This window comes from Chaetura pelagica, unplaced genomic scaffold (assembly GCF_000747805.2).
Source record: "Chaetura pelagica isolate M959 unplaced genomic scaffold, ChaPel_1.0 scaffold364, whole genome shotgun sequence".
NCBI classification, from domain to species: domain Eukaryota; kingdom Metazoa; phylum Chordata; class Aves; order Apodiformes; family Apodidae; genus Chaetura; species Chaetura pelagica.
In genome coordinates this window covers 3,960,539-3,977,089 of record NW_009953089.1, presented here as the reverse complement: position 1 = coordinate 3,977,089, position 16,551 = coordinate 3,960,539, and the positions used below count along the sequence as shown (strand labels likewise).

The 16,551-nt window shown below is 38.3% G+C and overlaps 1 protein-coding gene across 1 annotated transcript in view; it reads right to left on the bottom strand.

The window, feature by feature from the left end:
* LOC104388211 (plasma membrane calcium-transporting ATPase 2) overlaps positions 1–16,551 on the bottom strand; it is a 174,065-nt gene that overhangs the window by 42,447 nt on the left and 115,067 nt on the right. The window contains exons 12-14 of the mRNA XM_009997040.1: positions 5,598–5,839; positions 4,853–5,087; positions 5–133 (exon numbers count right to left, since the gene is read on the bottom strand). Of these exons, the coding sequence (XP_009995342.1) occupies positions 5–133; positions 4,853–5,087; positions 5,598–5,839 (606 nt within the window). The remainder of the gene's footprint in view (positions 1–4; positions 134–4,852; positions 5,088–5,597; positions 5,840–16,551) is intronic.

Sequence of the window (16,551 nt, the reverse complement as noted above, 5' to 3'; positions counted from 1 at the left end):
GGGAGAGGAAGTCTTCTCCTGGATGAATGATCCCACACTTTATGGCAATGGCACGTGCTGTGTTGATGTTGTCTCCAGTGACCATGCGGACTGTAATTCCAGCTCGCTGGCACTTTCTTATGGCTTCTGGGACCTACATAAGCAAAACAACAGGAAAGAAAATTCCTAGATAAGTGATAAAATGTGAGTCACGTGTTTCAAATCAGACTATTTTAAGGCCGAGAAATTAATGAAGCAAAAAAAAAAATCATATATGTTATGGCATATTATAGCTACCCGACTGCTATGGAATGGAGGTTACACCACATGCAAGAAGCACACAAATAACTTTTTAGATCAGTTGCCTAAAGCTTCTCCTGACTTCAATGAGGAGGAAGGCTCTGCAGCTTTTTTGACCTTTAGCATCAAGATACAGCAGCTGAACCCAATATACTCACCATAAATCTAAATATCAACTGAGAATACCTGTATTTTGTACAGAGAATTATCTAACTTCTATCCAAGCTTTTCTTTCAATAAGAATATCTGAAGGGTTACGGTTATTGAACAATAATTCATGCATATCACCCTTCAGTATGGCACCACTTCTCTAAATACCATTTTTACCTAGAAGAGACTAAGGCCATCCCAGCACTCCTCATAAAGACAAACCCTTCACAGAGCTGCCAGAAACTGAGCTGCATTGCTGCAGAAGATAGCAAAGGGCAGATCCAAAGCAACTACAGGTTGCACTGGTTCTTAGGTGTGGGCAGCAGAGAGGTACCTGAAGTGGACAAGTTACAGTCTGAGAGGAAAAGGATTCCCAAGAGATGAGCATGACTTAAATAACCATCACAATATTAGGCAGTGATCCTAAGTAAACTTCCAGCCAATTTGAAGGTTATCCCACAAGTTAAAATAGCTCCAAAGACCTGGCCCTAGATGCTTACTCTGCACTGCTGCCTAACACCCTTAATCTATGCAATGGGCACACAAAGAATATTTTAATAAATTCCCCAAATACACAGGCTTGACCACTGGCTGCAGATTGCTGCTGTGTTACCAGCTGAGCTCCTTCAGGTGAAATCCTCATGAATATTAAAATAATTCTGAATTCTAAATCATGGTAAAAAAATTAAAATCAGTAACAATAAAACTATTTAAGAAAAGGTATCAAAATGGATATTACTGGCTACAATAACAAAGCCTCACTCTATTCTGCTGCCAGTTCAGTGGAGCTTGGTGATCATAACCTCTATCATAGATACAAGTGCACTGCACTTGATGCCATTTAGTGGATTAATCTATTTAAGAAAAGGTATCAAAATGGATATTACTGGCTACAATAACAAAGCCTCACTCTATTCTGCTGCCAGTTCAGTGGAGCTTGGTGATCATAACCTCTATCATAGATACAAGTGCACTGCACTTGATGCCATTTAGTGGATTAATCTTATTCATCAGTACAGAAAAACTTAAAAAAAGAGGTCACTATCTACAACATTACATTGTTAATTTTGTGCTTTTCTAGGTATTTTCATTTCCTCTACAGCCACAAATGTGTGACACTGCAAAGGGCAGGACATTGCCTTTAACATGCCATACACTGCTCTGATCCAGGGTGGCAAGTGCTGCTCTTCTAATGATCTCAGGGGGCCAGAAGGGCTGTAATCTTGGGCTGCATGTCAGACTGACATTATACACCCTTAAACCACATTGTAGATAATGATTATCCTTATCAGTGAATACAATTTCACACCATATTTCTGCATCTTTATTAAAGGCAGTTGTGAAGCTTCTGTTTTGCAAAATGCCTCATGAAAATAACACTCAGTTGAGGATCAGACTAGGACTTTCCCCATGACTATGGAAAGAATCCCTCCAATCTAACACTGCATCCACAGAATGTGCTGTTTGCAGAATGAATCTGTAATACAGATTACAGAACCAAGAGAAAAATTAAGGGATAGTGATTTATCTTCCCATTTCCTTATCTCTACTAACTGTAATGCTACTAACTCTACTCTTCCCACAAGTTGTATCCTGGAAATATTATTTGGACCTGAACTCTTCTGACACTATGAAATAGACTTATATGGGGGATATACAATCAGATTAAATCTATTACTTAAGCAAATTACTCCTGATTTACCCAGTTTTCACATTAATAATCCTGACTATATCCCATTTACCAATTTGGAATGCCCTTAGTATCCACTGTAGCTGTGGTGACTGAGGATATGACAGATTTAGATGATTCTCTGTAGAACCAGCACAGTGTGTGAACCATGAAGGAGAAAAATAAATTACAGTGCAAAGAGGAAAAAAAAGTTCTATGCCCATAAAGTGCCAGTCCTCTTGAACAAGGTCATGGGAGGACAACCTAGTTTCAAATACATCTCAAACTCACATATAACTAGAGAAATAATTCTATTTTCCAATTCTTTCATTTTTTGGACAGCTGGTGGGTGGTATCTCATTTAACACTGTGTACAGTAATTACAGTTAAAATATTGTTCATATTTTTTTACTGCTGCAAGGAAGAGTGTTGGCAGACTGAGTGGGCAGTGCAAGCAGATATTTTCCATCAGTTCTGCAGAGCTTAACTGATGTTATGTGTTAAGTACATATTTTAAAACTTTTTTGGTTTATTTTCTCCCTGCAAAGATAAATGCATGCATGCACCCATAAATTATCCAATGCAGGAATATCTATCAGCCTCAGGTGACAAATAAATAGGTGGCATTTGGAAGTGATTTATGTTCATGTCCCAGAAATAACAGACTGTGGGCGTACATAAGCAAATCAGGCCATGCCAGTAGAGACACATGAAAACCAACCCAAAAACTCTGTGTGTCTTGCAGTGAGGCAAGAAATGTTACTGCATATTCTGGTGTTTAACTACAAGAAAATTAATACATTATTCAAATAATTATCTAGAAATAAAATGTTTTCCTGCCTTCCTCTTCTTTGATCCTTTACACAGAAATCAGACTTGACCTCTTTATTTTTAGCAACACTGTTCCTTTTTACCTCAAGCTCCTAAGAAATTATTCCCTACAAGATGAGAGCATTTCTCTTACAAAACACTCATAATAATCACACGAAAGGATAGTTTGCAGCTATTTTCAATAATAACTGCAAATCCCACTGCCACCCATTCCCTCAGTCTGTCATACCACACATAGCCTGACTTAAAGCTATTTTCTAATAACATGTATCATGAATCAATTGTGAAGGGGAAAAGGAATGATTCATGGCTCCAGTGGGCACTGACAGTTAAAAACTTTCTGACTATATATATATATGTGAGCTGGAGCATGAAGGGATCAGGGCAGACAGAAAATATTTTAAGGACCTGCAATGTCAAGTTTAGGGACAGATGGATTAGCAGCAAGAGACCATGTGATGACAGATAAAGTCAGTGTGGTTTATCTCATGATTGCAGATATGGAGTTTATCATACAGTTTTCACCTAAGCAAGATTTACTTTCTATTATAACCTTCTTGATACTGAAAAAAACCCTAGAAAGTCCATCATCACACAAAGCATAGTTATGCAGTCAGTATCTGTAGCTATAATTATATCATGCTACTTTCCAAAGTTACAAGAGTTAGAAGTACATAAAAGTCTAGTTTATGTAGGACTTGGGGAAAGAAATCAGATTAATACATTTGATGTTTTAGTAAAAAAACCCAATTATTTATTCACCTGTCTTTCATTGCCACCAATCCCCAGTGGATCATAGATAAAGACTTAGACATGATTAAAATAAGATTGAGCAAAAATGTAACAGAATGAAGAACAAAAAGGACAATGTTTGGTAGCAAATTACTTATTTTTGCAGCATCAGACCCCACTTTTTTGTAAGAGAAATTTGAGTTATCTGTCAATGACCTTACTCCAAAGCAAAGCACAGTCGTTGACCACCTAGTGAACTAACAGCAGAATCAGAGGGTGGATTTCTTGGAGGAAAAGAGAGCAATAGCTGTTCCCTTGTTTGCAGGAGCAGCTGGGGCAGGTGCTCCCAGATCCCACCACTGCAGCCATGGAGTCAGTGAGAAAAGCATCAAAGAACAAAATAGCTGCATTTGCTCAGCACTTTCAAACTTGGGGACTTACCTTCTGTTGCTGTTTCTAAACTGTAAACTTGAATTTATTTTCCACTGTCAAGATTAATAACCAGGCACCATACACCCATACACACAGGTCAGAAACAAAGTTTCTACCTACTACTGATTTTCTCAGCTGAGTTGAAATTTCAGCTGTATTTTTACTAGCCATCTAATTATGGTATGAAGACAATCTGCAGCCTTTCCCTGGAAAAGCTTTTCCTTGCCCCAACACAACATTAAAAGCAGTTATCCTGAGTAGCCACCACTTACAGTCTTAAGGCAATAAGTAAAGAGCAGTAGAACATGAAATACCAAGACTGTGCAGCTTCTGTGGAAAGCAAGTGCATGGAGTTATCATCATGGCCATTTCAATCCCTGCGTGTCCTTTCTCTACTTTCAGAGCTGCACAACACTGCATTGCTTCCAAGAAAATTCCTTAGAATCTGGGAGCATAACAGAACTCCTGCTGATCAGCCCTCCTCTATGGTCCTCCTTGTGAGAAGGTTAAGTCACCTCAGTCCTGGAGCTTAAAAGCCCTATTTTGCTATACTTAAATTTCAGTTGATTAAGAGCTGGTTTTTATCAAGTTAATTATTTGTCTTTTTATCAAGTAAATTCTATTTCTAAGGTTCACTTCCATCACCTTTGACAGAGCTAATGAAAAAAAAAGAAAAAAGATAAAAACTGCAAGAAATCTATAGTTCAATGTATGTTTAGTTGTCTGAGACGTGCTTTAAAACACAAGGACTTGATATACCTCTGGCCTTACTGGGTCTTCAATGCCAACAACACAGATGCAAGTCAGGTCAGATAAAATGTCATTCTCATTGTCCCAGTCAGGCTCTGGGCTGCTGCTGAAGTCTCGGAAGGCAACACAGATGGTTCTCAGGCCATCACAGGCCATGGGTTCTATCACTTTCTTCACCATTTCATCTCGGTCACGTGGTCTGAAGACACGAGGTTCACCAGCTGCATTAAGGATCCTAGAACATCTTTTTTATTTATGGGGGGAAAAAAAAAAAAAAAAAGGTTTATGGTGTGGTTGCATGGCTGCTAAAAAGTATTTCCTTGTATCAGCTCGTTCCATTCAACACTTTCCCTCTTTGACAGCAAGTTCTAAGTTTCTAGATTAAACAAGAAGACTCATTACTAAAATAACAGAGAATCTGTTTGTGATGTATGGCAGAGACACCAAGATCCCTTGGTCCATTCTTTGCTCAATACTCGTGTAACCAATGGAAATTGAAAAGATTTTTTTTTTCCAAATGGGTTAAAAGCAAAGAATCCATTTGTAAACTACTGACTGTAAGAAAAGTCTGGCAGTTTTGCAAGAGTCACTTAAAAATATATATTTTAGGAAAGAACAATACCAGCTCATGCTACTGAAGTGTATTTCTACTGTAAATAGCAAATTCCAAATACTGAAATTCCCACATATATCTTAGTAGTGTCAGAATGATTTGCATTTTGGATACACACAGCAACTAACCCATTGCACTTACTTCTTCAGAACGATTTCAGAAGCTCCTTTGCTGTACATTCGGAAACTCCCATCTGGCATTTTAATGACAGTACTCATTGACTTTCTGACAGAGTTGAACGTATAAACTTTATAGAGTTTCTCCTCAGGGATGAGGCTCCGAACAGGCTCATAATCCTGCTTCAAATCCAGGACAAACCCCAAGAGGCCACACTCCGTTTTGTTGCCTACCTGGCGAGGCAGGCCACCCTCTTTTTCCGGTGGCTAAAGAGAAGAAAAAAATTAGGTATTAATTTCTCTGATGCTAAGCAGTAACAGTAATTTCTGAACGGCTGATAACAAAGTTACAGGGCAGAGTTTAAGATCTGAAACTCTAACTCTGCAATCATCTGTCTTCTCATGTTTAAAAGCTGTCAAAAAATCCAGAGCTGTAGTAGCCATTCTCATTGTGAGGAAAATTTCTCTAGAGAAGTAACTTCATGTGGCCTCTTTCATTTCTTTTCTTCTCAATTAGCCACTGGCAGTTGAATAGCTTGCTATGGTTAGGCAATACATCATTAAAAACAAAGTAAGTTTATTTAAGCTTAAAAATAATTCTCATTTGTCACAGAGTGTAACTGTTTCTCACTTGCTTAGAACTGTATTGTTTTGCTGACTTTCATGGTTATAATGGGAGCCAACGAAAGATGTGTCCTTGTTCTTCTACCAGGCATTTTCAAGTTAAAAATAAATCTGCATCTAATCATAACAGTAAATCTCAGTGAAAAAGGTGTTTCCAACAACCTGCACATCGAGGTACCTGCTTCTAGAATTACCATGCTTGATTCTGCTGCATCAAACAACAAATGCTTTATATGTTAGAGACAATGGAGTAGGCTAAAAATTATCTGACTCCTGAGAATTCTCAGTCCTTCTAGGGACAAAGAAGTTTTTACCTTCCCATTCAAAATATAAACACACATTTCAATTACAAACTCTTTGAAAGTGTAATACACTCCAAACAAAACACTTCTGTCTTGTCAAGATTCCAGATTGATCTAAAGTGACCCAACTACACACTGCTGGTAACTTCAGTGATGAGGGGTAATGTAGGGAATGATAAAAGCTACACATCAGTAATCCTACTTAGATTTGAATTCTTGCAATAATTATGGCCACAAAAAGGGAGAAAGGGATGATAAGTAAGCATTAGCAAGTCAGTATTCCAGATAACCACCAATTGTAGCCAGTTTAAAAAGTGAAGGTCAGCTAGCTAATAATAGACTGGTCCCAAACTCAAGTAAGCAAATAAACAGATTTTGCCATAATCACCATCTATCACCAGGAAAACATATACAGGGTGACAGATTAATGTAATTTATTTTTCAAAGATACATCTAGGGTGAGTAATACATATTAATCCAAAAATCTCTGTCTCAAAGAGATTTATCGTTCCAAAAGAGTTGTAATGTTTTTATTTTATGTGAATCATCATTTTTACTGAGTTGTATGAGTCACATTTGTGGTGCTATGACATTTTAGCATTACTCCAGGGTCAGTGTAAAATACTGACACTCAGCAAAAATGTTAATATGATATATTAATTTTATTATGTTCTATAACAACTTGCCCTGCTATAATGTCATTATACTGTGATGTAACTTCCCCTTGGATTCTCAAATTCACTTAAGAATCCCTAATTTAAAACAACGAACTTGTAGTTCTGTGTATCTGGAAGAATCGTTACATTCAGTGGATATGAAAATCTCAGCAGTAAAAAAAATAGACTTTAAATTATAGGTTTAAATAAATTAGGTTAGTTTCATGACATTGCAGGCACACAGGTCATGAAACACACAAAGATCTTCAGGCTTCTCAAAGCAACAGAGTAATCAGCTGTACTGCCTGGGAAGGGATGGGAAGAGATTTCTCTGTGTATCCTATCAAACTCTTTCCATTTTAGATCTAAATCCTCATTTAAGCTTTAGTTTCCTCTGCCCCTGAAGTCTTGACATTGACTGAAATGTGAATGTGATTAAACCACTAGCAAACACAAACTGGAAACCAGTAAGAGACATACATTTCTGTCCATCAAAGACATACAATCCTAGACAATAGCTATTTTATAAACACTATTTCATCACAACCTGATGTGAATGGATATTGAGAAAATAGAAATCTACCCACATGTCACAATATGTAAAACTAAATACTAGAGTCCTTCTAAAATTATTCCTATTTCAAGAAAAAGTAGATCACACTCCTCTTCTTACTGAGGTCTAAAAATAGATTTCTTTTTGTGAACAGCTTTTGAATGCAAATACAGTAAGCAAAGGAAAATGTACCCGTGAAAAGAAAACAGACATTTCAGAATTGTTTCAAAATCTAACAAGTGGCCACCTCCCTCCAGAGCAGCTGCTGTCTCCATATTCCTTTTGCATTATATGACAATGAAGCATATGGTGGTGAGAGCTGGCACGTAGCACTTCCTTTCCTGTGGTGCTTCAGCTCAAAATCTATATGCCAAAACTAGTCTCCTTGCAGATTGTTCTTGACAATCCTTTGCAGAAGCTGCTGGCTTTTAAAACTTCCTACTGTGCTGTATCTAAATTTATCACTTGCTGAAATCTGCAGTTTATGGTATCTGGAAAACAATTAAAAGGACAACCCAAAGGAGTTACTTTTGAATAATTAACTAGGAACAACTTCATTGCCTCCTTGGAGAATCATACAATCATAGCATCACAGACTGATTTGGGTTGGATGGGACCTTCAAGATCATCAAGATCGAACCCCCCTGCATGGGCAGGGACACCTCCCACCAGCCCAGGTTGCTCCAAGCCCCATCCAACCTGCCCTTCAACACTTCCAGGGATGGGGCAGCCACAGCTTCCCTGGGCAACCTGGGCCAGGGTCTCACCATCCTCACAGTAAAGAATGTCCTCCTAATGTCTAACCTAAATCTCTCCCTGTCCAGTTCTGATCCATCACCTTGTCCTCTCACTCCATGCCCTTGCTAAGAGCCCCTCCCCAGCTTTCCTTCAGGCACTGGAAGGTGTTATGAGGTCACCTTCTCTTTTCCAGGCTGAACACCCCAACTCTCTGAAAACCCTTGCACAACATATGAAAGAAAGCCTTTGAATTCTGATTTGTGAACAGGAACTAAGTCTTTTTTGAATGCAGTTGTTTCTCCAGAGCTCCATGACAGAGCTTTAGCCAGTCACAACGCAGCTACCTGCTGTATCAGCTTCTCCAAGGAAGAGACTGATCCAGTCACTTCCCTTCAGTAACAACTTCCCACTGAGCCTCATAACGTGTTCTCAAATGTTTCTTCCAAACCTTTATATTATTTATGTATAATAATATTTCAATTGCAAGTAAATACTCGCATGTAAAACAAAGCTCAGACAGATGTTAAAAAAAGACTTATTACAGCTATCAAATCAATATAGGTTTCTAGGTCAGAGTACAGCTGTATTATTACAGCTTAAAAATACCAGCCCAAAAGCTAGTGCTGACCTAATACTGAATTTGGATTACAAAAGAAATGTTCAGAATTAGTTCACTAGAAAATAATTTACTAATAAGTGTTAAGAAGAAGAGAAAGATAAAATTGTGGGTGTAACTTAAAAGAGGTGCTTCAACTTTTTCCCTAAATGGGGAAATTAAAATGCTTCCAATTTTTACCACAACCCTGTACTAAACCACATTTTTCTCATTATCACTTCTGATGTGAAAAGACCAGGCAAGAAGATCCACGTAGTCTTCCAAATGAAAATGTTAGGATTTCAAATATTATCTGAAGTACTAATTTGTTTTATGTTATTCTACTACTCCTTTAGAATAATGATGATTCCAAATAGACCTTGCTAAAACAAAAATCTAAATTTGCTAGAATATTATATCCATATTAAATGTTCCATTTCAATCCTGTTCACAGCAGGCAGGCAGAGGAAAACATGCTATTTAAATTTCAAAAAAAAAAAATCCATTTTATATTTTATTTACTCAAAAAAGATTAAATTAACCAGTATGAGCAGGAACTTTGTATATTTAAACATGCTATATACAAAAATTTGAGGACTGAAGAAGGAAGAATGCTGTTCAAACCAAGAACTACTAAAAGGCTATAGTACTGTGAAATTCAGAGATACTCCCTCATTAAATAATTTGAGTCAATGGTTTAACAGAAGACACCTAAAACACAATAAATGTAGTAAGTTTTAATCATCAAATGCATCAGCTTTTTTAGATACAGGTTTATTCAGCTGGCTTCAAGCTAAACCAAGGCACATTTCTTGACTTTTATCTTTGAGAAAACTTAAAAATGGAAGGAGTTGTTTTTAGCCAAGGATTGGGAATCCTAACCTTTGCCCCAGTGAAATTTTCAGTTATAGGCAATGGTTTCAAAAGATTTGTTGGAAATCAGGAAGCAGTAACACTAGCCATCAGCTGCTCTGGTTTTCATTTATGATTTCTCTGGAATCCTGTTGATGACACAAAAGTTCAACAGCAACTTTTCTGTCTCACAGTGTGAGCACCTCCACAGGTCCTTCCTATATTCTGGAGTCCAGTTGCCAAACACCAGAAGCAAATTTGCTTTATCATCTTCTTTTGATCTTCACTATCTGTCCTAAGAGTATTTATTGTTTTCCAGCTGTACCAACCCCTGCATAACCACAGGATTGCACGTCCCTACATAAGAATGCAACAGAAACTTTGCTGAAGCTTGTCTGGAAATAGGCTGGGTTTGAGATGCAAAGAATCTCTAACAGAATTTTTTTCCCCACTTCCACTTATTGATTAGAAAGCCTACTTAATAATCCTATCTGACTTCTCCCAAACAATACTGTGGAACTTTCCTTTGGTTTTACTGATCTTCTGTCCACATTATACCTGAAAGATTATCTACTGCTGACTCTCTGGGCAAACCACAACTGGCATAGTAATTATACACATGACTAGGATAATACTAATTAAGCAAACTCCAAACATTTGATTAGAGTTCTTAAAAAAAAATCTTTTTGTAGATTAAGAAAAATAAAACAGCATTCTGAAAATAAATTCAACTACAAATACCTGGCATCAGCTCTACACTGCTAAAATGTTATAAATTTACTTCCTAAGGTCTTGTCTTTATTTAGGAATAACAATTCTATCTTGAGCAGGTTCCCATCTTTACTACCCTTAAGGACACATCTAGAATAATCCTGTTGACTTGACTGATTAAGGACACAATTTGTCCTCAGATGGTTTAGAATTTTAAGTAGTTTTTCATGTTAATGATGAACAAGTTACCTCTGCTTCATGCAGAGCACAGAAGCAACTGCTTTCTGATAACATCCATGCTATTTTACAACTCAGAATCATCACTACAAGGTATGATGCTGTTTTACTTCAGTCAAATTAAATTCTAAAGTCAGACTGAATTGGGGTCAGCATAAGGGATTGAAAAAACAGTCACTGTGGAGCTGATTGTGTAATCATTTTGGCATCAGAAGCAGCAGACTGCATTAACCTCACATCCCGTCCTCATCTCACACACTGGATTTGAAAAACCCAACATATAAAAGTTTAAAGGTTGGAAGGGGATTTTTATAGCTAGGCAGATGCTGAGTAGCCTAACAGAGCTGTTCCCAATCACTTCTATTACGCCTGTTCATCAGAAAGTAAAATTTATCTCCTTTTTACCTTCAGAGAATGAAAAAATGTGACACACTGAACTGATACAGATTTCTTCCTTGACTCTATCTGAAACTCAAGCAAAGCATTTCAATTCCAAAGAACTTCTAAATTCCTGACTTTGATCAGTTTGTTCCATAATGCATCATTTTTTGGGTCCCATGATTACACATTCAGCATTTCAAAGCCCTGTGCTGCACATGTAATTGGAATTTGGCTCTAAATCATAAAACAAAACACATTTGGGAAGCCTTTGCTAAACGCTGTACGTGCTCCAGGAACAGAGAGTGGCCGTATTTTCTAAATATGATGGGAGTTATGTTTCCTGTGGAACATATCACTGCCACACAGTGCTGTACAGCAGCCAGAAGAATCCTGTAGGGTGGCATATAGAGTTTGTGGGGAATGCTAGTACAGCTCACCTGAAATAAAAAAGTTATAGGCTTAAACAAGCAATGTGATTGTGAAGAGTTTCTTACAGAGAGGAGACTTGAGGGAACAAAGACATTCACCTCTAATGGTGGCTTGGGGATTAGCAGCAGCATGGTGTGTAGGAAAAAGTATCAGACAGGAACAATCAGACAAATGTTTTCAGTAAATTCCCCCTTTATTGGCAAGTCTCTCCCTATTTCTTTAAACACTTCCTACATAATTTACACACTTAAACGTCTCTATCACAGTCAGGACACAGTGTTTGAATTAAAAATCAGTGGAAAGCACAAGACTCAGAGAAAAAAAATGAGTTTACACAGAAGTGCATTGGTAGTCAAGCACATCAGCAGTGTTCCCTAGCATTAAACATGAGGAGGAAATGCTTTAGTATGAGGGAGCTGAGACCCTGGCCCAGGTTGCCCAGGGAAGCTGTGGCTGCCCCATCCCTGGCAGTGTTGAAGGGCAGGTTGGATGGGGCTTGAAGCAACCTGGGCTGGTGGGAGGTGTCCCTGCCCATGCAGGGGGTGGGTCTGGATGATCTTTAGCTCCCTTCCAACACAAACCGTTCCATGATTTTATGAAAACAGGACTAAAACAAAGGAGAATGCAGAGAGGGAAATAATAAATGAATCATATAAATAAATAGATGAAATTTTGCCATTACTGCCCCGTATTGTGTGTCCCATATTTCTGTTCTGAGAAGACAGGTAAAGGGGATATGACAGCAAATTCCTTTTGTTTCCTATTAGCTAGAAAACCCTAACATTCACAGCAGCTCCATTTCTTGAGAAAATGTGCACCAAATAAGTCTCCTCAAGTTCTCCCTGTTTACTCAAGGCACCAGCAGACACCTTCATAAGCCTCTCAGAATCAAGGCAATTTATTCCAAATCCCAACTGATGGGCACCACTGGGTCAGCCAGTCTGACATGCATCCCAGACCTAGACAACCTCAACCAAAGGCACTTCAAATGCCTTCCAGCATTCCCAGCAGGAAATCTGAAGACTAAAATCAGGAATGTAAAAAGCAACATTGTTTAATAATGATGAAGTTGTTACTAGTGGCTAGTGAGGCTCTTCTCACTTACTACCTGGTGAAAGCAGGCAGTAGCTTCACAGCACTCAGAGTGAAACTGGGCCATTCAACTACCACATCTGCTCAGACTCCCTAACAAACTGGTAACAGGAGTTTTTTGACTCATTACTGCATTGAGTGTAAGAAACAATGTATTTGTACAGTAGCCAGAACGATGGAATTATTAGGTACAATTGGCATAATTAGATCTGCCACAACAGTTGGAGGATATTCAAATCCAGGCTTCCTGCACCAGATTAGCTCTTATACAGGGTAATTATTTAATTTTTAAGAGGATAATTATTTGAATATTTTTTTTCTATTATCTGAAGACAGACCTGAAAATGATGCAGCAATCTATTTAATCAAGGCAATGCTGTGGTATCATGTAATTCTCATTGCTAGCACTTGAGATGGATACAAATGTATTCAGCTATAACATTACATAAACCCAGCAAATTTCAGCATCTCTTGTTGCCTCAAATAATAACAAGGCAATAATAATGTAAAAAGGGGCCAGCTGTAATTATGTAATGCATCAGTGTGACATTTCCTATCAACATGGCAAAGTGAAGAGAGCAGCAGTGATGTGGCTCAGTGAATATGGGCTCATGCTTGCTTCAGCTCACGGAACAGGAACAAGGAAAAAAATTCTATCCATAAATTCCCCCAAGAGTGATTATGAAAGTAGATGAAATCATGCATGAAGAACAGTCTGAAAGGCTGGTGTGACAGCCTCCACTTCCTCTCTCATAGACTGTTACCTATTTTTGCATTCAAAGAGGGCTAATACTTTGCCCTTATTTTTCATAGCAAATAATTTTAGCTGGAAGGACAGATTTACCTTTGATTCATTCGAATAATGAAAGGATAAGGCCAAGAAATAACATCACAAACGTAAGAACTCTTTCTTCTTCTCACTAGTTAAAGGTAAAGGACAGGTTTGTCAGTCTTGTACACCTTTGTTACAGAATGACAATGTAGTTGAGGCTGGCAGGCACCAGCCTCTCTCTTTTGGAAGACCATCTAAGCCCAGTGCCCTGGCTGGAGCAGGTCCAGCTACAGCAGGTTGCTCAGGGCTGTGTCCAGCTGGGTTCTGAATAGCTTCAGGGAGGAGATCCACAACCACTCCAGGCAACCTGTGCCAGTGTTTGGCCACCCTCACAGTAAAACATGTTTTATGTTTAGTTGGAAATTCCTGAGTTTCAGTTTGCTCCCACTGCCTTCTTGCCTTTCACTGGGCACCACTTAAGAGTCTAGCTCCATCTTCTTTATTCCCTCCCATCAGGTATTTACTTACATACAGAAGGTCCCCCCTGAGCCTTCTGTTCCCCAGGCTGAACAATCCCAGTTTTCCCACTTGCATGTCAGACACCCCATCATCCAGCTCATTAATGAAACAGAACTGGCCCCATTATTGATCACTGGGATCCACCATTAATGATCAGCTTCCAGCTGGACTTGGTTGCAACAAAGACCAGCAGTTTCCCTCTACTTCACTGGCCACTCTTCTAGACCATACTTTTGCAGCTTCTCAATTCACTGTCAAAAACAGAATAAATGTCTAAAAATACAGACAAAACATTTATATTGTCTGTGCATAAACTTTCAGTGTCTACACGTATGAGCAATTTCCACTAGTCATATGAGAATATTACTCCTAGATATAAAAAAACTTGTTAGAACTAGTTAGAACAAAAATTGTTATTTCCTTCAGCTGCACAATGAAAGAAAAAATGAGATAGCTATAGTAGAAGTAATATTTTGGGTAGCTGAGAAAGCTAAATTTAGCTACATTTATCTATGTAATGAGTATTATTGGGCCCAGAGCAAGGATTTGTGATTTCAAATTACAAAAGCATTTACTGATAACTTCTTAAAATTAATAATACCTTTTCATAAAGTCCTGCATATGTAGCTGAACAATATTTATTCTAAGGAACCAAACAATGACATGTATATTTATACATTACAGTTCATTAGCAACTTCATAATCAAAAGATGTGCCACATGAGAGATTCCTTCTCATCTGCCAATCCATTTTGGTTCTCTAATTTGAAATTTTTCTTTCTGTAAGAAGCAGACTACATTTCAAGATTAAAATAATTAACATAGAAGGTTGGATGTTGTTTAATTTGAAAAATAAATATATATATTTAAAATCTCTCCATTTCTCAAATGACAGCGACTCATGGCTGACTTTAAACTGAGGTCCATTAATACAGCACATTACACTGTGAAGAACAAACCCTGCCTGGATATGACACTACTGATTAATCATGCTTATGATCAGGATACTCCAGCCTTAGTGTTTCCAGAGCAGAATAAACTGAATTTTACAGACACAGATTTTTCTCCACATGTTCTCCAGAAGAGTCTTGGTATTTATATTATAGTGTAAGATGTTTTTCATCTCTATGCAAGGCACTTCCTGTTGGCATTGATCAAAACCAACCATATATTCCATTATAATGTATCATTTAACATCAATTTGGCTCTCAAATTCTGACGCATTTTGTTTCCAAATTTGGACACTAAAAATCTCCACTCCTGTCCTTTTGTACAGCCCCATTCTCAGGGAACTGGCAATTGTTAAGATTTATACCAGTGCCATTCCAGCTTTTTTTTTTTTTTTTAAGTGCAAAAAGAACTCTGTTGACAAGTAACCTATATAATCAAAATAATTAGACACCGCAATTGTTATTAACTTACTTTAATTAACAACCAATTTACTTTAAATATAGTCTAAGCACAAGGCTTCAGATAAAGCCAGTTAGCAAGAAAGAAGCTTAAGCATGTTTCTCCCCTACTACCAATCACTTAAGAACACAGACCAGAGTGACAAATGTGCCATTTCTATATCAAATTGATTAAAATTGAGAACAGATTAACAAGCTTTATAGCCTTCTGATAATTTGTTCCATATATGTGGCAAAAGCTTGCTATATTTTCATGAATGACAAATGAGCTGAACATTTTTCTTTAAGTGCAAAAGAGAAATTAGACTTAATTGCAGAACTGTAATTGGTACCTCCATAATGACAACCCAAACATCTGCTACCTTGTTTCAGAGCTATTAAACTCAGGTTTTACTGCGTGCTGATACGAGTCTGGCTTCTGAGTGTTGCAGACACAGAAAACAGAGGAGATTAAGTGCATGATGCTGATCTGATGAGGTAGTGAAAATTCAATTTCAAGGTGACGTCTGAAGTTTAAAAAGTGTATTTCCAAACGAGAACCAATGCTAGAGATTTACATGTTTTTGCCTGCATTAACGCAACCCTCTTAGGGCTGAAACCTCATCTTTTATATTTGAGGAAACAGAGATACATTTTCTTTAGTTATAGCAGTGATCTCATGAGCAAAAGGGTGGACTGTTCAGTGGATGAGGAACTGGCTGGATGGTCACATCCAGAGGGTAGTGGTCAATGGCTCTGAGTCCAGATGGAAAACAGGGACAAGTTGCCCCTCAGGGGTCAGTGCTGGGCCCAGTGCTGCTTAATATCTTCATTAACAATACTGACAGTGGCAGTGAGAGCATCCTCAGCAAGTTTGCTGATGACACCAAGCTGGGTGGGGAGGTCAACATGCCAGAGGGACAGGATGCCATCCAGAGGGACCTGGACAAGCTGGAGAAGTGGGCCCAGGTGAACCTCATGAGGTTCAACAAGACCAAGGGCAGGGTCCTGCACCTGGGCTGAGGTAACCCAAGATAGGAGCACAGGCTGGGGGAGGTCACACTTGAGAGCAGCCCTGTGGAAAAGGGCCTGGGGGTCCTAGTGAGTCAAAAGCTGGACATGAGCCACCAA